This window comes from Dioscorea cayenensis, chromosome 9, assembly GCF_009730915.1.
Source record: "Dioscorea cayenensis subsp. rotundata cultivar TDr96_F1 chromosome 9, TDr96_F1_v2_PseudoChromosome.rev07_lg8_w22 25.fasta, whole genome shotgun sequence".
Lineage (NCBI taxonomy): Eukaryota > Viridiplantae > Streptophyta > Magnoliopsida > Dioscoreales > Dioscoreaceae > Dioscorea > Dioscorea cayenensis.
In genome coordinates, this window is record NC_052479.1 from 3,256,564 (window position 1) to 3,279,067 (window position 22,504).

The 22,504-nt window shown below is 34.9% G+C and overlaps 2 protein-coding genes across 2 annotated transcripts; both read right to left on the reverse strand.

Moving 5' to 3' along the window:
• Nucleotides 1-5,162: 5,162 nt before the first annotated feature.
• LOC120269425 (60S ribosomal protein L24) lies at nucleotides 5,163-8,411 on the reverse strand. Its single transcript, XM_039276757.1, has 6 exons — nucleotides 8,308-8,411; nucleotides 8,149-8,193; nucleotides 7,950-8,025; nucleotides 7,759-7,860; nucleotides 5,748-5,896; nucleotides 5,163-5,458 (listed from the first exon to the last, which is right to left on the reverse strand). Exons 2-6 carry the CDS (start codon nucleotides 8,157-8,159, stop codon nucleotides 5,308-5,310), a joined length of 489 nt encoding a protein of 162 aa, XP_039132691.1. The 5' UTR covers nucleotides 8,160-8,193; nucleotides 8,308-8,411; the 3' UTR covers nucleotides 5,163-5,307.
• An 831-nt stretch (nucleotides 8,412-9,242) lies between these two features.
• Nucleotides 9,243-15,399, reverse strand: LOC120268887 (zinc finger protein VAR3, chloroplastic). Its single transcript, XM_039276148.1, has 5 exons — nucleotides 14,934-15,399; nucleotides 14,742-14,859; nucleotides 13,229-13,503; nucleotides 11,353-11,451; nucleotides 9,243-11,240 (listed from the first exon to the last, which is right to left on the reverse strand). The coding sequence occupies exons 1-5, from the start codon at nucleotides 15,338-15,340 to the stop codon at nucleotides 9,521-9,523; spliced, it is 2,619 nt and encodes an 872-aa protein (XP_039132082.1). The 5' UTR covers nucleotides 15,341-15,399; the 3' UTR covers nucleotides 9,243-9,520.
• Between the last annotated feature and the right edge of the window lie 7,105 nt (nucleotides 15,400-22,504).

Here is a 22,504-nt window from a genome sequence, read left to right on the forward strand (position 1 = left end):
CAAGACCTAGATCTGGTATATCCTGACAGATAGGAGGCTCCATTTCCTCATGCTTTTCATGCCAATAGGTTGGTAATTTGTTTAACATTTATATAAATATGTTTTTAAATTATAAAGAATTAGTTTAGCGCTAATTGTAACAAAATTCAATTTGTTGTATTATTCTAGCGATCGAGGCTTGGACGTGATCCTCGCCTTTTTGAGCTTTTTGAAGTGACTCATACAAAGAAGGGTGCATCCATGTTCGTTGATGCACATGCTCAATCTATTAAAGTAAGTGGAACAATTTTTTGTGGGGTTTTCAATCATAGACTTTGTCTACAATATTATTGTTAGTTTATATTTGGTTGTTTTGAGAATAATATTTAGTGAGTTGAGTTAACTGATGTAGGATCGCTATCTAGAGCTTGTGGAACAGTCATCTCAAACACAAGAAGGGCATGATGAGCTTCCTATTGTGGATGAAACAACTTTGTACTATGAGACTGTTAAGGGAGGAAAGAAAAATCGGGTTTATGGAATAGGGTCCCAAGCGTGTATCTTTTATCCACGTTCATCTTCGATTTTGTCCACAGGTTCATCATTTGAGGCACTACATGCTGAGGTTAGAGATTTGCGTCAAAGTCTTAGTCAAGTCTAAGATCGTGAGGAGAGGCTTCAATAGACTCTTAGTCAAGTCCAAGATTGTGAGGGGAGGCTTCAATAGACGCTTGGCCAAGTACAAAATAATAACAAGGAGCTTCAACAAAGTTTGCTTGAAATGAAAGAGGAGAGGGACAAATATCGTGCGGAGATGATGGGTCAAATGAAGAATATGATGATGAGTTTTGAGAGGAGGATTTTTCAGCATCGCAATTAACCACACAGGACTCACAACTATTTACAGATAATCATGATGTTGACTTATAGTTGTATTGGTCGTATACTTATTATTTTGTGTTGAACATATATACTTAAACATTTTTTTGTACGAATTGATGAGTTTATCTTATTTATTAGTATTCTAGGTTAAAAGTTCATGTACCAGGTTTTTAAAAATAAAAATCAGAGATATAATTTTTATTTTTTTATTTTATTGACTTAAATGTTAGAAACAAATTTATTTGTTTGAATATTGTTTTTTATTTGAAAAAAACTTTAGAAACGTATTAGGAACAAAAAAGCTATTGTTTCTAATTGGGGGGAACAAAAATAAAACAGAAAATATTTCGTTTGGAATCCATTTTTAAATTTTTAACTGTGGTTTCTAAATTCAGAAATGGAATTACAACAAAATTTACAAACAGATTAGCAACATACCTTATTCCGTTTTAACTTTTCAAAAGTCAGAAATATATTGGTTCCCGTTTCTAATCCGTTTCTAAATTTAGAAACGGAAGATTTCCCCGTTTCTATTTAAATTAGAAACAAGGGTTTTCAAAACAGATAAATTCCGTTTCTAATCCGTTTCTAAACCGAATTAGCAACGTAATAGAAACAAAAAATGTTGTTTCTAAACAGTTTTCTTGTAGTGCTATGAACTACCAAAAACTACCTCTCTATTTATTCAGCCAACAAATTTTCTTAATAGGTTTATTCTACATCTTTCTCTTTTTGATATTCATTGCCTCAAATTTATAATAAGGTCATGAGAGTGTTGATCCAAAAATTAGCATATTAATATGATTTAGTTTCCTTCCTTAAAAATTCCCTTGATTATGAAAAGGACTTGGGAAGTATGTCATTCCTAAACGATGTGTCACATACACTCTTAAGACACTAAGTGATCCATCACAAACACACAACCTAAGTTACCTAACAAGAGAGCATCTCCCATTTTCACTTTTTTAAATAAAAGAAAAATCGGGCCACTAACGACCAAAAAAACGGCTACAATGTTACCCTTTTTTGTTACTTTTTTCATTTTTTTTTTCTTATATAATCCCCACTTCATACCACCTCCCCTCCATTCTCATTTTCTCCCATTTTAATCATATTTCAACTTCTAATTGCTCAGTATTTTATACTTACACATGTACAGGATTTCTGTTGATAATTTTTGATGGTGTTGTCATGATAACAGAGTGACCACATCTCATCCATTTTGCGGCAAAATGTAATTTTTTTATACTTAGATAATTTACTATTATTAGGTTAATTTTAGATTAATAATTGTATTAGGTCATTAGTTTATATTAATAATTGTATTATGTTATAATTATTAATTGTATTAATAATTGTCTTATTAGCATCCCAAGTATGTTTAATCAGTATATTTTTAGGCTTAATTTTTATTAATAATTATTTTATGTCATTAGTTTTTAAGAATAATTGCATTATATCATAATTAAATATTGTATTAATAATTGTTATATTAGCGCCGAAACATGTTTATTTAGATTACCTACTATATTATTAGGTTAATTTTTTTTAATAATTGTATTTTATATTAGCGCCGATACATTGAAGCTTGGCTTATTAATAATTGCATTATGTCATTACTTTTTATGAATAATGGTATTATATAATAATTAATTATTGTATTAATAATTGTTATATTAGCGCTGAAGCATATTTATTTAAATTACCTACAATATTATTAGGTTAATTTTTATTAATAATTCTATTTTATATTAGTGCCGATACATTGAAGCTTGGCTGCTATTAGACTAGTGCTTATATTTGCCGACAAATCATGTTTGAATCCAGCTTCGAATGATCCTGGGAGATCATTGATGATGCACATGTGTAAGGCCCAGCGTACTTTGTAATTTGCCAAAGCTGCCATCGCTTGCTATAGGATGCGCGAACCCTCCAATTGCATCATCACCATATGACTTGCATTTACCTGAGTACTGAGTCGGATCAGACTAAATGACTTTGTATTCCACCGAATTCAGTAAGCAATAATGCTTAATTGCGGTCGCAACATCATCTTTACTTCGAAATTGCATGCCTACATGTAGATCTCCATTTGTCATTGCTTCGTTTAATGTATTAGTGTACAATAAAGGGTACTCCATGAATTCTTGTGCTGACATTGCTTCCAAATCAAGGATCATCATGTGTTGGATGCTCCATTGGCGCCATGGTGAAATTATGGCCGCACATAGGGGCATCTTCGAAATTACGGTCTTCTTAGTGAATGTCATCAACGCTTGCTAATTGTCCTCCCAAAGCAGTCACCGTCGTCGTCATCATCATCATCATCATCACTAGATTGCCCGTACACACCGAATTCAGTTTCATGAGTATTATGAAAAGAACTTGTTCCGCCTTCTAGATATTATGAATTAGTGAAATCAATATTGGGTGGTGGATCATCTTGTGCTCTCCACTCCATAGAGAGCCTTTTAGATTCATTAACTTGGCATGGTGATGAAGTCCTCTCCTGTCCCATGTTACCTTGAACTTGGTGATTTGTGGCGATTTATTGTAAGGAAGAAGCACCCTCAAAAGTTGAAGCGCTAAACTCCACATACAATTCAATAATGCCAATATTGGGATTTTTGTGACAGTTAAACATCATCCGAACATCTCGGTTATTACACAATTTGAATGACCGATATCAAATCTTGCCAGATCTTGAAGAAATTGGGAGCTGGTATTTGATACGTGAAACTCTTTGGTTGTCTGTCGTCTCAATGTGTTCTTCAATGGATCTCTTTAAGTTTTCGTAAGAGATGTCGTTTTCGACATAAAAATATGATTGATCCTCCGATGAAAATATGATTGTGTCTTCACTTGCAGTGATTGAACCATTATAGTAAATCAAAACAAGTAAAGTCTCTGAAATTGTTGAAGACAAGAAGAAGAAATTAGGGTGAGTGAGTTGAAAAAGAGTAAATAGTGTGCAAGAGTGAAAATGGGCTACAAAGTTTGGTTTAGGTAAGAAGTTCAAATTTTGACAATTTTCATTTATAATCATTGCAGGTTTGACCGTCCTATTTTGGACTAATTACTGGCCGGTGCAGATTTGATCATCCTAATTACTGACCAGTGTAGGTTTGACCATCCTACTTCCTACTAAGTACTGACTGGTGCAGGTTTGACCGTCCTACTTTGTACTAATTACTGATATGTGCAAGTTTGACCAACGATACAAGTTTGACCATTCTACTTTGTACTAATTACTAACCATTGCAGATTAGACTGTCTGACCAATGCAGATTTGAAGCCCTACTTTGTAATAATTACTGACTGGTGCAAGTTGAACTGACCAACTTCGTAATAATTTTTTACATGTGCAAGTTTAACTATCCTATTTTTTAATATTTTTGGAATTTATATTTTTTTTAAAAAATAAAACATAAATAAAAATTAAAATGGATTTTAATTTTCTAATATAACTTTTTAAAAAAAATTAAAAAATTCTTAACGTCAGCTCGAGCTGATGTTTAGAATTTTATTTTAAAAAAAATAAGTATGAAAACGAGAGAGCATCTCCGGTTTTCAATTTTTTTCAAAACTTGAAAACGAAAAAAAAATTGAAAATGGAAAGCTTCTCCAATTTAAAAAAAAAAAATTGAAAGTGGGAAAATTTTCCTGTTTTCACCCAACTTGAGCTTTCTAATAAATAATCCGAAACATGCATAATTTCGTAATTTTTTTTTTACAATATTAAAAAAAATGGCCACGTTATGGTTGGTATACATTAATTTTAATTTATATTTATAATTATATTCCACTTAAAATTTTATTCCATTTTTATTTTACGTCTGCTAAAAAATTTTTAGATTTACAGATAGTTCAAAAATTTTGTTACCTAATCACGTTCATTAACATGACACTGTAAATTACTACTAACATTTCTAGCCGTATAACATTTCACACCTTATTACTCTAGAAATGTCACTTTCGTGCTTAACCATAAAACCATAAAACATACCACACCTTTATTACCCTCGGAATCTCGTTTTTGTGCTAAAACATTAAACCAACCCACAAACCAATCAGCCCTCAATACCTACCATCTTTCACCTTGTATAACGAACATATATATTACAAAATCAAATGAATAATTGATAGCATGTGTATACTCAATGCAAGTGCAATTGGCAATCAAATTTCCAAACCTGGTACAAAAATTGAAAATACCTAAATCACACACATAACCATCACCTGGGCCAAAAGGAGTATGACAGCTTAATACTAATTAAGAAGCAAAATTAGACTTCAAAAAAAAAGATTTAATCCAAATAAACTCAACTAAATGAAGTCTTCTAACATTTTTCAGTGTTGATGAAACTGGTGAAACAAATATAACGTTCATCAAAAAACAGATAACCAAACAAAAGAGAGCATAATGCATGTTTATAGATATTTAATTTAACGCTTGCCGCCGCCACCACCAAGTTTAGGACCCTTGGGCGCCTTGGGCACACTACCTTTGGTCTGAGTCTTCTGAGATTTTGCCATCATCTCGGCCTTCTTCGCTTTCTTTTCATCCTTTGTTTTCTTTATACGCTCCTTGATTTCACTAAAGGAAAACAGAAAATACATAAATCAAGCTTCTGATGGCGCACTCGTTTACAGATGTATCATGCAGAATAATTTGACAAGATGGCAGAAATAATTTGGTGTGGTGAAAAGAGTACAAGTCGCAAGATGAGGTCAAATTAAATAATAAGAGAAATGTTAGTAATTACAAGTAAATGAAAGTCTATGATCAACAAATTAGAAAATATTATCAGGGCTGCAAAATAGCAGGTAAGGACAAACTAAGATTAATCACATGCACAACTATGGTACAACCAAAGTGAACCTACCGCAGAGCTGCTTCCCTGGCAGCATCACGAACTTCAGCCTTCTCAGTTCTCTTCTTCTGAATGACTTCAAGTGTAGCGCCAACAATTGACCTTGAATATGGCTTCCTTGTGGTACGACGCCTCTTTTTGACAGCTTCAGCATGGATATCCTACAGATAATAATCAAAGAGCTTGAAATCAAAACAATATAAGCAACTCAGCAAAGTTGGTAAAAAAGACACCAAATAATGAAATCAGGAAACATCAAGTGGATAGATCAGATTCCCGTGTAGAAACACGTGAAACTTTTTCATCATCCACTCAAAAATTATTGGACGACAATCCTATAACCAAATAAAACTAACAAATTAATCATTGCTAAAGCGACTTACTGACATAATTTAATTCCTATGGAAAAATCAACATCAACAAGCAAACCTGAACATGCAATACAGGCCCCTGCATATATCAACTGTCTTTTGGTGCACGACATTAACATTAAAACTAATGAAGGGCATTCATGTTGATAACTTGGTCAATTATTTAGTTTCTAAAAAAACTAACAAATTAATCATTGCTAAAGCGACTTACTGACATAATTTAATTCCTATGGCCAAATCAACATCAACAAGCAAAGCTGAACATGCAATACATGATTCTGCATATATCAACTCTGTCTTTTGGTGCACGACATTAACATTAAAACTAATGAAGAACATTCATGTTGATAACTTGGTCGATTATTTAGTTTCTAAAAAAAACTAACAAATTAATCATTGCTAAAGCAACTTACTGACATAATTTAATTCCTTTGGCCAAATCAACATCAAGAAGCCAAGCTGAACATGCAATACAGTCTTTTGCATATATCAACAATCTTTTGGTGCACGACAGTAACATTAAAACTACTGAAGGGCATTCACTGATAACTTGGTCAATTATTTAGTTACTAAAAGTCATTTACTAACCAAACATAGCTAAGGATAAATCTTGAGTACCACACTTTCATTGCCACCACTTTTTTTATAAAGCAACAAATCCATTATCTGCACTTAAATTTCTCCTGATAAATAGTATACTTGAACAAGTACGGACAAAATACAAGACTATAAGACAATGCAGTGGATCAAGATGATCAGTGTAAGTCCAGGTGAGCTTACAAAAGTGCAACTTAAGTAAATAACTTGTTACATGCATGTGCAATAGTTACGAGGCACCAACATATTAGAAAGAGTAAATTATCTTATCATTGAAACTCAAGATGAGTTGCAATTCAAGACCTATAAACAAGAAATGGAAGATAAGTTTTTCATATTAAACTATCAAAAATTAAGTGTGTATTTCATCAACCAAAATACAAGACCATCAGAGATGGTACAATACAGTACACAAGAAGGCCCTGTCAGATAAAATTATCAGAAATAAAATATAATATCTCATGATTCTCATGCATAGAAACTTTGTTCAAAAGACCTATATGTCATTAGTCCATCAAAATTGATAACCTTCTTCAAATGAAATTTTCAGCAAAATTGCCAAAAACATGAATAATTTAATCAACAAAATATTAGACCTAACCAAGAAAAATAATCTTGGAATGGCCTTAATCATTTTCTTCAAAGTGCACTTTTGTGGCAATAAGAAGCTAAAAGAATGTTTATTTACCCAGATTCATAACATTTTGATTATTCAGCTACCGCTAATATCCATTGTATAATTAAATAAATGTACTATGTTTAACCGCGTTACCGGCAAATTCATACATTTATATTACTAATTAATCAAGGCACTCCACAAAAAAATTTTGCCTAATCAGCAACTGCAAACATCCATTATATAAATAGATAAAAGCGTACAGTGTTTAACCACATTACCAGCAAGTTCATACATTTCTATCAGTAATTACTCAAGGCATTTCACAACCACTTTTCCAGAGAATAAAAAAATCGACATTCCTAAACAACAGAATAAACCGAAAAACAGCGAAATAAAGCTACCATTTTAACACATCTCATTATACACTAACAATTACCTTCTTGTGCTGCTTCCGGTACATAGCAGTCCAGGTGAGCTTAGCAGGCCTCAGGCGGTTGTGGAAATAGCGCTTGCATTTTGAGTTGGCAAACAAAAACACCTAATAAAAAAAAAAGACCACACTTTCATCATCTACAATCCAAAAACCTTATTGCATTAAATCAAATCACAAGAACAAAGCATCCTCACCTGCGAATCAGAACGAACAAATCTAATACCCTTTCCCGGGTATATCTTTGCTCCGCTAAAACGGCAAAGCTCAGTCCTGCAAGCAAAATACAACATTTAGCAGAACAACCACACTGCAAAAGATTCAACAATCAAGACCAACATCTATGTGTGAATTAACACTAATCAATCACAAGGAAAAGGGTTTGTTTTGACATACTTGAGAACCATCTCTTTCCCCTCGAGAGATCCGCAAGAGCTTCACCTGAAACCAAAAACAACAAAAAATTCATCAATAAAACCATCATTAGCAATCAAAAATCGACGAAAATTATCGCCGTATGAAGGGAACGGATCGAGAAATCGACGAGAGACGAACCACGAGAAACCCTAATCCTCTGCTTGCGGCGCGATGGAGGTCCTATTTAGGGTTTGCTGCAGAGCATCGAGGCCTTTTAAAGCGTGCGATTTCTTTTATTTGGCCAGAACATTTTGCACATATATCCCTAAAAAAATAATTATTTATGAATGCATCTTTTTCTTTATACCTGCATATTTTATAATTGCAAATGTGTTTTTGTAAATAACAACACGGATGTTAAAATCCAAAATTTGATATTTATTTGCTGCAATTGTAACTTGTAAGGTTATAAGTCTGTGTAGTGGTTCAGTTGTTTGAATTTATTTTAAAAATAAATTAATTAATGAGTTCAAAAAGTATTCAATAAAATAAATATTTATTTAGAATTATATTATTTAATTAATAAAATCTTAGAAAAAAAGGAAGAAAAAAAATTCAACCCACAGTAATGTTGTTTTATATATCACCCATTGTAAAAAGCGACTAGTAAAATATTGAAAGATGTCGATAAAGCAAGTTATAAGACAATGAGAGAGTTCAACTCTTTAATATATAATTAAGGCATAGTGAGCGTGTGATGGCTTGTCCACATAATGCAAACTATTATATATTTTAAATCACATATATGTAATTTTAAGGTTATAAAGACCCATATATGAAAAAATATGACTTGTGAAATTACTATATTTTACATTGTAATTCTCAGAATCACCATCATGGAGTTTAATTTTAACTATATTTTAAATGTTCAATAGAAAATTTTATTTCTAAAGTGTGATCCATGTAGGGAAGGACACATTATAATCTGTAAATATATATATATATATTATATATATATATATATATTTTTTTTTCTTTTCCTCATCCTATCTATGGAACAAAATTTATAGTTCTGCAATCCCATAACACAGGGAAAAAAAATCCCCAACAATAGACAAACCCCAAAAACAATAGAAGCATGAAAGAGGCAGCCAAACAGACCACAATGTTATTATTACCTTAACAATACAGAGAAAAATGTGTTCATTCCATACAAGAGATTCAAAACACCAAACAGAATCCCAAAGATAAATATGAACTATCAAGTTCACTCAAGAGATTGTATCCATTTCAGACTAAATAATAATACATTATCATGTAGTGACACGGATTCAAGAATTTGATCCCTGAGAAGGAAAGATTTCATTTGATATTTGATTAAAAATCGAAAAAAGTAAGCTAACTTGGATTCTCAATTGGAGTCTTTCTTCGGTTCGGAACTCACTATCGGCAAATTTCTTCTGTACTGAGCAGATGTCAACCTTCTTTCGAGCGGTGTTTTTCTCTTGCTGACAACAAACCTGTTCACTCCCTTCCTCATAGGCATTATCTCAGGGAAGTCCTCGTCCGGAATCTGGCTGAGTTCTGAGATGTCCTTGATCTGTGCGGCCCTGCGAAACCATCTCTCTGCCTTTGCCTCTTCCGACATATCCAGGGGATCAGGTTCCTTCACGGCAGACCCCTCCAAACTTTTCCCGGAGATACCATAGTTCCAACTTTCTCTGGCATTTTGAGGATTGTCAGATTGTCCAGGAGGGCTACCAACAGAGGTAGGGCCATCAAATGCACCGCTATTCTGAGGTATTTTACTGCTCCAATTCTCCTTATTACCGTTATGGTAGTTATTGCTTTGTCCAACAGACTGCACAGTGGCTCCAGAATAAACATTATTAATCATACTCTCATTCGAATTTGGTCCATAAGATTCTTTGTTGAAATTACCGCTGCTATATTGATTTTCTGCAGAATTGGTGTCATCCAACTCAGGAACAGCAGGAGCTTCTACTTGGGATTTTTCATTTAATGAAGAGGTTCCTGTTGCTGCATCTGCACTAGTAGTAACAGCTTCCGGCTGCTTGTCCTTCTTTGCAAAGTAATCTGGGGGGAAGGGAACAAAAGGGACAAAGTTTGAGTGGTTAGATTGCTCCATTGCTAAGCGTCTCTTGTATTGTGGTGATGTCAAAGACCGATCTTTCTTCTTGCTGACTACAAATCTGTTCTCTCCTTTACGCATTGGCATGATTTCTGGAAAATCCTCATCAGGAATTGCACTGGCCAAGTCTGAGACATCATCAAGCTCCGCCACCTTTTTATGCCATCTCTCTAACACTTCAGATGATTCTCTATCTTCCCTGTTTCCAGATGGGCCCTGAAATTTTTGAGAGGGAAAGGCAGCACCTGATCCACCATTTCTACTCATTGTGTCTGTAGAACCACTTGGCTGATCAGTTTTCAGAAAACTTGAATCTTCTTTGTCTGATGACTGCTGCACAACATTATCTGATTTGGGTGATTTCTGAAACTTATCGGAGGGTAATGGCACAAAGGGAACATAATCAGGGTCTCTCAAACGGCTAATACTCTGCCTATTATCTGAAGAGTTAAATCTGCTTCTGGCAGAGAAATTCGACCCCCCACCAGTTGACTGATCAGTTGTTCTGGGTGTTGCTGATGAGCGACCTAGTATTCTGTCAAGACTCTCACTAATTGATGATTCGGTGGTAGTGTTCTTACCAGATGCACCATCTTCTAGATTTCTTCTGTACTGCTCATTCGCCAACCTCCTTTCCAATGGTGTTTTCCTCGTGCTAACAACAAACCTATTGGTACCTTTTCTCAAGGGCATGATTTCTGGGAAATCTTCATCAGCTATGGCACTGCTCAAATCAGAGGCATCATCTAGCTGTGAAACCTTGCTGAACCACCTCTCTGCCTTCTCATCGTTGGCTGCTAGCCTTCGCTCAATTTCAGATGTATCACCGTTTTTACCATTAAGGATCTGCTCAATGTTCGAATGTGCACGATATCCTCCACCACCCCCTGGAGCAGCAGAACTCAGTGGGGAATCCACAGGGCGTTTGCAGTCACATCTTAAGCAGGACATGTTCCTCCCATAATTAAAGAAATCACACCTGGAATGAGTATACATATATATATATAAACCACCCAAAATTGTCATAAACAATGTAAAATAACCACACTTTAAAATTCACAATGAAGAGTAAATATTAACAGTGAGCTTACTGCGGGCACTCCCATTCCCCACCAGTCAACTGTCTATTAGGCCGTGCCTCATCACACTCAAGACACTTCATGTTCCTTGCAAAGTTCATAAAACTACATCTGCATTAAATAGAAAAAGCAAATAACTTTATTGTGAGAAACAAATTCAAACAAAGAGCAAAAATAGTAAAGCTACAGATGCCAATCAGAATTAAGAGTACAATCATAATATCCCTTCAATGCTCATTTCAAACTAATGACCATACAGATCATGGTAAACTCTATGATGAGAAACAAAGAACAGGTACCAAATTCGGTATTAGAACTTTACATTTTATAAAAACATTGACTAAGATATCTTTACAAAGATGGATTTCTTCCTGTAAGATCTTTTGGTTAACAATGCTGCAAACACTTGTACGAATGATAAAATATTTACAGAGAGATTTCCAATGGAACAGAAAATTGTATGAGTATCAAAGTTATGTTTGGTCAGATGAATATATAAACCTTCCAAAGTTGCAAGATATACTACAACTAAGTGTTTATCTACGAAAGTCAGAGTGCTGAGACATAACTCACATAGACAATAAGCAAACAACAAGTCAAAATAGACTCTCAGAAATCAAGTAAATGAAAATTTGTTACAACAAAATATGAGCATCATATTAGATAATTATGATAATAGAACCCCATTAGTTGAAATATACATATTTGCCCAGTATCTCTAATAATCCAGTTGGAACTTAAATCAAGTGTCAAGAGAATGCAACACAGAAGGCACTCCAATTATAGCCACAGTGCACAAAAAAAAAAAAACTAATAATAAATAGCGCACTTGCTCTTAGCAAACTCAATAAATTTGATAAAATTACATATAAATATACATCTATTTATGGGCGAGTTTTGCACCACTACGCTGGTCCAAAAATCATGCCCAATCATAAATTGGACTAGCCTTATTTGGGGATCACATTAGCACTCTTGAATACAGCAATGTTGCTTAATTTCTAAAAGCTATTAATTGTGACACTGCAACTAATGAAAATACTTCATATTTATATGTAAATATAACTAAAACAATGAGAAAATTGGCTTTTTAGAAGAAAAGTTCTTGCATTTTCATTCTTTGGCTATAAATTTGATGATTTTAATCCTAACAACCCAAAACTTAAATAAAAAAGATGCAGACAATGCATCAACCACAAGCATGAAGCATATCCAATCGACCAGTAACTCACCTAAGTTACCTAACTAAACTATCAATAAATTCTTATGTTTTAAGTAGTAACAGTTCAGATGCAATTTATCTAGCCCTGACAGATGAAAATAAACCAAGAATATGTATGGAAAAAAATGAAATTAATTCACGTTCACTGTACTATTTTTGAACATTAAAGAAACAAGAAGACCAAAAATCCTCGAATTAATTTGAGATATTTTAAAAGAAAAGACTAATAACTTGCAGTCAAACACACTAGAAAGTCAAAACATGGTATGCAGTTAGCTATGTATTTTATTGCTGGTGTCCACCACAACTGTAACTTGCCAACTTGAGCCTTGGTGTAAAAAGTATGATTAAATTGCTCTATATAAACCATCAACATCATGCAACCTTAATTGATGCAATATTGCAGATTCAAACAGTATACAAAAACATAAGTAAAGCTTTACAATATGCTACTGGACTAAATTTGCTTTTGGGATAAGCTAGAGAAGCTAGAGAAGCTAGATGAACTAAAGGAGAATATTACAACCAGAAGCCTGTGATAAGCTTTCTAAAATAAATATTTACAATAAAGAAAACATGTCTACACTTCACGCCATAAGCAATATGTTTATCAAATCATAGTACGATTTGTTAGTTTTACACATCAAAATAAGGAATGTTACTTACTTGGGGCAAATCCAATCGCCTCTTTTCATTTCAATATTTTGCCGGGGAGGCCTTGAGAACTGCCCCTGGCTTAAAGGGCGTATTTGTGAGGTCGACTCAACATTTGATATTTGAGCAACTCCATGTGCATTAACCAATTCAGTCAGCAAGTTCCTTATAGAAGTTTCAATAAGTTCTCTGCCTTCACTGTTATCATTTATATTGAGAAGACCTTGGGCATAGCTCACCAAGTACCGCATCAAATCAACAGTTAGTGCCCCCTCAGTTTGCAACACCTGATATTTAATTCTGAAAAATTTTAGTCTCAATCCAGCTAACAACAGACCATAAGAGGAAATGATGTAAGAGATAAGCATGCATAAGTTCATTTGCTACTCGAAATCCAGACATTAGATAAATGAAGATAAAAAAATCAAGATCAGAAGCTTTTTATGAAATTAAAAGATAATTCATGTTTTATATTAGAGATCATGTGAATTCTGACTCCTGCCTACAGTCTACTCTCTGCACATTCCAAACATTTTGCACATGCTTCAACACAATGCAGTCTCCAAGAGTCCTATTCCATCATTTAGAAAATAACATAATATGTAGAAAATTTCATCCAAACAATTTTCAAGATCTTGTATTTCATCCCGTTTCCTCTTCTTATTTTCATTGTAACTGCATTATATTCATTCAATCCAATAATTAAGGTAAAATGCTAACAATAAAATAGTCAACATGGTACTTCCAAGGTAATAAATTTCTATCTGAGCCGATGTTAAACAGCTAAACCTGAATGAATTTTGAGGTCTGAATTTAAATTAAACTAACCTTGGGCCCCAAAGGGACCATTTCAGCCAAATCTGGTTCACCTCAGCTCAGTTAGTAGGCCTCAAAAGTCATTCACAAAAAGCCAGGCTTAGGAGGTCATTGACAACACATATATTACTAAACACAGAAACTTTAACCAAAATTGAACCCACTTTTGGGTCATGCAACCAATTTCATCATAATTCATAGACATTTTCATCCATGTTAAAATAGGATGAAATACCCAAATCAATTGGCTATTGCATGGCCGAGTGAAGAACAGCAATAAATTAGATGAATTAGTTTTTGTACTTCAGCAATGTTTTACATTTTTCTTTCAAATTACTTGCAAGTAGGTTATAGTAATTTTAAAGTTCCCAAAATGAGCATGCACAATTTTAAATGCATCATATAGTAGAATTGCTTCACCATATCTCAAAGAAAGCAAAATCCTTTCACAACTTTATCATAAAATATTTCAGCATTACTGATAGGACAACTAATATAATTACACAGAGGTAAGTCTCCATCATTCTGCAACATTCTGCGGTGTTGTTTCACCAATCTCTGCATACCGTTATCGTAATTTTACACATTCTTCAGACTTAGCATGAATACCATTTCAATTACTTAAATAGGTGCAATTGGATTCGCAATTTCTATAAAATTATTTAAAAAATATAAGAAAAAAATATCTCAGCATCAATAATAGACTTACATCTCTCTCATCACCGCTCAAAAAGGCCCTCATCCGCCTAACAGAATTCATACCATTCTTGAACAAGGATGGTGAACAATTCTCCACAACAACCTCAACATCCTTCCTAGACAGCAACCTGCAGACGAAACCCTTATAAAAAATCAACAAAGATTATTCTTTTGCAAACAAAAACACAACGTAGAGCATCACCTCAAAACATCCGGCCGATCCCGCGCAAAAGCCAGGCAAACCTCAGCGGCCTTCAGGAAGTCCTCAGGAAGGCCATCGTATCCCACTAAGCAGTCATCGTCATCGCCGGCAGGAACCAAAACCCGGCGCTCAGAATAGCCCACGGAAACAAGATGGTTGACAAGCGTCGACCACTCAAGCTTCGACAGCGAAGGAAAGGACTCAGAGAACTGGGTCTGGGTGTGGAGATTCTCAGCGGCCCCAGCGCGGAGGGAGAGGATGGGACGGCGGGGGTAAGGGAGGAGGCGGCGGCCGGAGGAGGTGGAGAGGGGTCTGGAGAGAGGGAGGCGGAGGGCGGACGGAGAGGGGCGGTAGAGACGAGGGATGGGGGTGAAGAGGAGCATGAGAAGCTTGGAGGCGCCGCCCATCGCCGGAGAAGAGAAGAAGATGAGGGTTTTGGGGCCGAGCTCTCTATCGTTGGGGTTCTAGAGAAAACGATTTATCGTGTGTGGGGGTAGGGATGAAAATATCTGAGATCCAACGGTTGTGGAAGGGGGACAAGTGATGCAATCTCAACCGTCCAATTAAAACTCTCTATATATATAATATATATATATATTTATATTTAAAAAAAAATGATTGTATCTGTGGCGTATAAGTGTGGACTACGACATCACCAATGAGTTAATTCCTCTAATGAGGATCGAAACTCTCATCACTCCGCACGCTACATGAGAGACTTATTTTTGAAAATATATATTTACAATCAATAATAATAACAATAATATATTTACAATGTGCATGAGAAAAATAAAGGAGAAATATAAATTGTTTTTTTTTGTTGTTTGTAGGACTTACATCCTCACATAAATAGGAGAATATGTTCTTCTAACCCTATACAATTTTGCTTAAATGAATGCAACTACTAAATATATACAGATACAAAATATATTTAGTTACCAAAATATATATAACTACCAAATATAGATTGATATATCCCTCTCTCTCTCTCTCTCTCTCTCTCTCTCTCTCTCTCTCTCTCTCTCTTTAAATTAGAGCGTGTAGGTTATGAACGCCCAACTTGCACAAAAAATAATTAAATTGTTGCTTCCCAAGTGCTTTGCTAAAGAGATCAATAAGTTGTTGATGGGAACGAATGTGAGCTGTAGTACTGGTGCGATGAAGGACCTTCTCACAGCATAATGACAATCAAGCTCGATGTGTTTGGTCCTTTCGTGAAAGTCAGGGTATGTAGTAATATGTAAAGCAGCTTCACTATCACAGAAAAGTTGCATAGGAAATGTATGGAAAACACCCAAGGAAGCCAAAAAAAAAAAAGTTGTTAACTATGCAAGTTCACATGTAGTGCTAGCCATTGCTCTATATTTTGCATGAGCAAAGGAACGACAAATTGTTACCTGCTTCTTTGTCTTCCAAGATATAGGAGATTGGCCAAGCATAATGAAGTAACCAATAAGAGAGAGTCTAGTGAGAGGATAACTTGCCCAATCAAAGTTGCAATAAGCATACAATTGCATGTCATTGCTGGCATTTAACACAATATAAATCTTGTCTGAGATGAACTTTCAAGTAGCACACCACACGCGTGAGTATATCAAAATGTGCTTGTTTAGGAGCCTGCATAAATTGAGATAAAACATGAATAGCATAGCAAAGCTCTGGGGCGAGTAATAGTGAGATAGATAAGTTTTCCCACTAGATGGCAATATATGCCAAGATCATGAAAATACTTCCCATTGGCAAAAGCTAGAGAATGATTTTGCTCAATAGGAAAATCAACCAGTCGAGCACCTAGCATACCACATTCACATAGATTATCAAGAGTATATGTCCTTTGACAAAGAAAAAGACCATTGGAATTATGAGCCACTTCAATTCCAAGAAATATTTTAAGGGCCCAAGATCTTTTAACTTAAAGCAAGTGCTTAAGAAGAGTTTGAAATCTACACATGCATCAGAAATGTTTCTAGCCAAAATTGAATCATCCACATATATAAGAATACCAAGAAATATACCACTATGACGATAAGTGAACAAGGAGTAATCAGCATAAGATTGAATAAACCTTACTGCTTCAAAGCACTAATCAATTTGGCAAACCAATTGCGATGAGCTTGAAAAAGTCTATACAAAGATTTACGATTGGACTTGTGGTGAATTTCCAGTTGTATGGGTTACAAATGCCATATGCTCAGGTCGCTACTCCCTTTCTCTTACAATGGACTTGTGGTGCTCTAGTTACCATGGCAAAAACTTTATTTAGTTGTGGCATAGGATCCATGGCTAAAATTTGTGAATGCAAGGTCCCGAAAACAACATCATCAAGCCCATTAGAAACAGTATCACTTTTATAGCATCACAAGTGCATGTTGGTATCATTGAATAACTAACTAATTTATCCCACTTTCCTTTTAACTTAGTATAAAATGTGACAACATCCATCCCTTGTTGTTTTAGAGATAAAATCGCACTTTTAAGCTCATAAATACGAGGGTCATTGCCAACTGAAAATCTTTCTTTTCAATCATCCCACATAAATTTAGTTTTATCCACATAAGTAACACTTGGTTGCAAAGCCACATCTATGACATTGAAAATCTATGAGATTAACATTAAATTATACATATCCCATAGTTGTGCTTCATACTCATCTTCACTTGATTTACTGATGGTGTCATCTATGAAACCCAATTTATTTTTACCCTTCAAGAAATTTCTTATTGCCTTTTGCCATGTTTCATAGTTATTTCCTTTCAAAATACAAGAACTAATAACAGCACCTGAACAATCTAATGGATAACGGTAATATGAAGAAGTCACATCAACAAAAATCTTAGGATTATTGCCGTTGTTCCCGTTTTTTGCCGCCACCTCTTGTCACACCACCCCTTCTACCGAAGTGCATGGGGCATCTCATCAATTAAAAACCCAATTTAACTACAATCAAACACCACTACAAAACAAAACCAAACTTACAAAACATAACTGACAACTTTTACTCAAACTACAAGTTCAAAAACATGCATACAAGAAATATAACTACTCAAATATGCCGGTACAGCCTCTACAAGACCACAACACCAACAAATAGAAAGGAGGAAGACCCACTTCAACCCTAGACTCAACCCTGATTAACTTTATACTCACACAGGCGATCTAGTAGGGTCCTGCTTCTTCAACTGTAACATATTTTAGTTGGTTGATAATGACTTATTAATTTCAAATAAAAACAACATAAACTATATAAAGATCAATTGCTCAAATAAAGTTTCCAACTTTCACAAATACCAAATTTGGCATATTTTCAAGCATCAAGACATAAAACTCATCATCAAATAAAATTTTTCAAAGAATATACTAGAGATCACGTCACAAAGATATCTTTTGCATGGAAAAAATATAGTTTTCTCAAATACGGAGATTTTATCTCGATGAAATGGGCAATTGTTTAAAAACACTCTCAGACTTAGCTGCCGTTGTGACTAGGTTGAGAGTAGTCAAATCTAGATCTTCATAATCTTGATGTTGGTCCACTGAGAATACATGTGATGACTCTGGATTCCCGATGCGTATCCAATCAGGGCTTTACACTCCCACCTGAACTAAACCAATAACACAGTCGGTCTACACGCTACCTCAATAGGTTGGTTGTGAAGACCACCCACTGCAGCAGGGTTCCACCCAGTCACCATCAAAATATGTGGAAGCTCAATAGTATGATATATGCTAATACCCGTAAAGTCCAGATCCAGGACATCATCACTATATCGGGAATGAAAACCGATTCCACAAGCATTGATGGTAAAAGTATATCAATATGCACACATGCTTTCACAAATCATTTCAAAGTCAAAGCATACGTAACCATTAAAATAAATACCTTAAATGAATAATTAAATCATATATACGTGTATTTACCACAGTTGAAACTATGTATAATTATACAAAACCGGATATAAACCAACCTCAATTTCAGTTAACCAAGTTCAATTTAACCAACCATCCTTAAACCAATTCCAATTCTTATACAAAATCTCTTGAACCAACTTGGTTCAACTAAACCTAATTCTCATTGAATTGATTCACTCCACAATCATCGACCCAAATTCTGAACCAATCTCAAATCAATCCTCAACACACTTAACTTAGCCAAGAAAATTCAAGCCTAACCAAAAACTTATCTTGATTTGATCAAATTTAGACTAAATCAAGTCAACCGAACCCAACCACATCAACTTCAACTAATTGAACCAAACATGCTTAATTAACCTGATTGGGTAAATGCACTTAACTTGATTTGATCAAACCCAACTTAACCAAGATGTTTAAAGTCAACCAACTCGTTTGGACTAAGCTAAACATCTCAATTTGGCTAAGCTCAACCGACTAAATTCTAATCATCATCATCACTACCATCATCATCATCATCATCATCATCATCATCATCATCATCCACTTCAACTTAATTAACCAAAGGTAACCCTAATTCTGGTTACTATAGTATCATATACAGTAAACCAGAGAATTCCTTCGACATTTCAATCTAGATTCAACTCAAAATATAAGTATTTTCCAAAACAACAATCATCTAATAACAAACCACTTCATCATCTTCTCCAACAAATCACCCACACATACATGCACACATCCAAACATACACAAGTATGAAGAATACACCACCAAGAAAACTCTTACCAAGCAATGAAATCACTCCGTCGAACTACCTCCGGCAATCTCCAAACACATCTCCTCAAAGGCTCCCTGTCACACCCTGACCTGCGGGCCCACGGGACGCGACAATCGTCGCAGCAATCCCGAGGAGGGATACCCCGCCACTCAACCCTTAGGACACCGCAAGGCTGATCAATACACCTGGAATTCAACAATAGTAACAACAGCAACAACAACAACAACAACAACAGTAGGATACATAAAATATAGAGGTTCACAAATACACAAGGAAACAACACTAACAACAGTAGAAAATGCTAGTACATGAAAGTCTAAGAGTTATTTAGATATTAAACCATACAACAAAGTTTTCTACACACTAGTGGATCCATAGGTCTTATAATATGTTCCATGTCAACAACAACATGCATGAACTGAAGGAAATACAACAGAAGATAGAACAGTAGCAAATGCCCAGTATGCTGCCACACAGCCACACCTACTACCTGCAACAGACTGGGAAGAAGAAAAAGGGATGAGTAACTCAAGTTACTCAGTGAGGGGATGTTAGCACAACTTTAACAGAAATACACCAACAGTAATAATAATAATAAAACATCAAAATAAAAGCTTTACTAAAACAATACTAGTTTAGAAACATTAACACATATAATAGAAGTCTTCAAAAGGATTAAAATAACATAATAATACCAAGAAAACCATTTTTACCCCAACTAGGGTTTACAACACCAAAACCCCAAAACATGGTTTTAATAAATAAGCACAATACCCAACACTCACCCAGCATAACGTGGTCTAGAAAACTCTCTAACCTTTCGTCGTGGCCATAACTAGGTTCAGACCCGTCAAGGTACTCACGCCCTTGACGTTGACCCATCAGTTCACCGATTGGTGACTCCGACTACCCGATGAATATCCAGTCAGGGCTCTACACTCCCACCTGAACTGGCCCTCGTAGTAATTAGCAGGTCATCACGCCACCTCAACAGGTTGGCTGTGGAGACCGCCTACTGCAGTAGGATATCACCATACATCACCACAATAAACACAACTCCACTCGGAGTATAAAAGTCATCCATATTCATCAATCAACAACACCTTGACCATTGTACGAGGACAAGATAAAACACAAGGAAAGCTCAAGCTTTTAACACAATTTAATTTACAAATCCCACACAAAAAACAACATGGTAACCATTTCCTTTCAACCATTTAAAATGAGTTTCAAGCCTTAGATTTCAATAAATCAATGATTTCCACAACAAATCTCAAGTTTCATACAAAATAAGGATTTCACAAACTCATGGATATATATATATATATATATAAATCACAAATCCAACAATAACAAATCAAAAGCCAAATGAGACATCCAAGATTTTCTCAATAATAACTATCATTCACCAAAATACCAAACATGTATAAATCAATAAAACTTACTTAAAACATGATATGTATATATATATATATATATATGTATATTCATCTCTAGCTATTGGCATTCTTCTAATTAAAGCTATGCTCAACAATTCCACTCACAGAATTGGCGATTTGTCTTCCTCGCTAGCTACTCCTTGGCTAAATCTTTGCCTCGGGCCAAGACTTCTCCTTGCCAAAGTATAACAAAACACAACAATAATTAGCAAATAAAACAAATCACACAAGAAAAACCCTAAGTTTTCTAACAAAGAACCCTAATTCGATCCTAGGGTTAGCTCAAAGCTAGGTCTAAAGGTTACCAATGAATTCCTGAGGGTTTTAGCTTCACTCTAGTCCAAAAAAATCAAATAAACAACTAAAGATTGTCGGTGATACAGTAACCTCGAATTTGCTACAGTAAAACCGGCCCTTATACTATGCTTTTCTCCCAATTTACAACACCAATTCAAGAAATTTCTTCACAAACATTCTCATACATGAACAACAAGTCAATGGCTTCAATTTGAGCAAATAAACAACTAAATCCATAGAGAAATCTAGGTTTAAAAAAAAATCTAAAAACAAGGAAATACAAGAAAAAAATACGGTATAAAATATTAAATCCAAGCTTACCAAGTTCAAGAGTGAGGGAGGAAGGGAAAGGACACTTGGTTCGCCGGAAAACCTAGCCAGAAAAAATTTTAGGATGAGAGAAGGGTTCGGCCAAACTAGGGAAGAAGAAGAACAAAGGAAGATAGGCTTTTAGAGTAAAAATTTGTGTTGCTACAGTAGCTGCCTGCTACAGTAGCAGACCACTACATGACCGGGTTGCTACAGAACCAGACTGCTACACTAGTATTGTGCTAAAAAATCTATAGAAATGGGCTAGTTCAATCTACAGTAAACTGGTTATAACAATCCCATTCATTTTTTTTATTTGGAATGCCTTTAATGGATGATGAAACCTTTCAGCTAGACCAAACATTTCTTTTTTTTTTTCTCATTATTTTAATTTCTGCCAAATTCTCTTTCATTCCCTCATAATAAAAATTATTACAAAATATCCCTGAAAAATCACCAATGGTCCCTGCAACATAAAACAGTATTTCAAAAATATCCCTTCCAACTTACCTCTTATATCAAATCCTCTTATTAGCTCCTGAGCCCAAATTTTTCCACAAACTCTCACATTTAGGTCATTGTGTTTTTCACTTGGGTTCCTCAACAAAATTACTCTACAGGATAGTCTCATTGTAATTGTGATAATACCCTAAACATAATTTTCAGCAGATATCCAAATGTTCAAGGTATTACACCTTCGCCACTCATTGTTCTTCTATGATTCGATTTTGAGTTTTAGGAAGTTTTAGACTTCACTGCTCTGGTACCAGGAGAAGGATAAAAGAAGGGAAAAGACAATTGTTTTCCTTATTGTTCATAGAACTTACAGTCTCACATGT

Bases quoted from the DNA above. Each gene is read 5' to 3' on its own strand.
- LOC120269425 (XM_039276757.1), bottom strand. The intron at 7,861-7,949 runs GTGAGGATGCTT...TTTTTTTATTAG, and splicing joins TTGTTCGTTCTGATTCGCAG to GTGTTTTTGTTTGCCAACTC. The intron at 5,897-7,758 runs GTAATTGTTAGT...TATTATCTGTAG, and splicing joins ACCGGAAGCAGCACAAGAAG to GATATCCATGCTGAAGCTGT.
- LOC120268887 (XM_039276148.1), bottom strand. From the start codon at position 15,340: ATGGGCGGCGCCTCCAAGCTTCTCATGCTCCTCTTCACCCCCATCCCT. The intron at 13,504-14,741 runs GTAAGTCTATTA...ATTAAATATCAG, and splicing joins TGAGCGGTGATGAGAGAGAT to GTGTTGCAAACTGAGGGGGC. The intron at 11,452-13,228 runs GTAAGTAACATT...TATTTAATGCAG, and splicing joins GGCGATTGGATTTGCCCCAA to ATGTAGTTTTATGAACTTTG.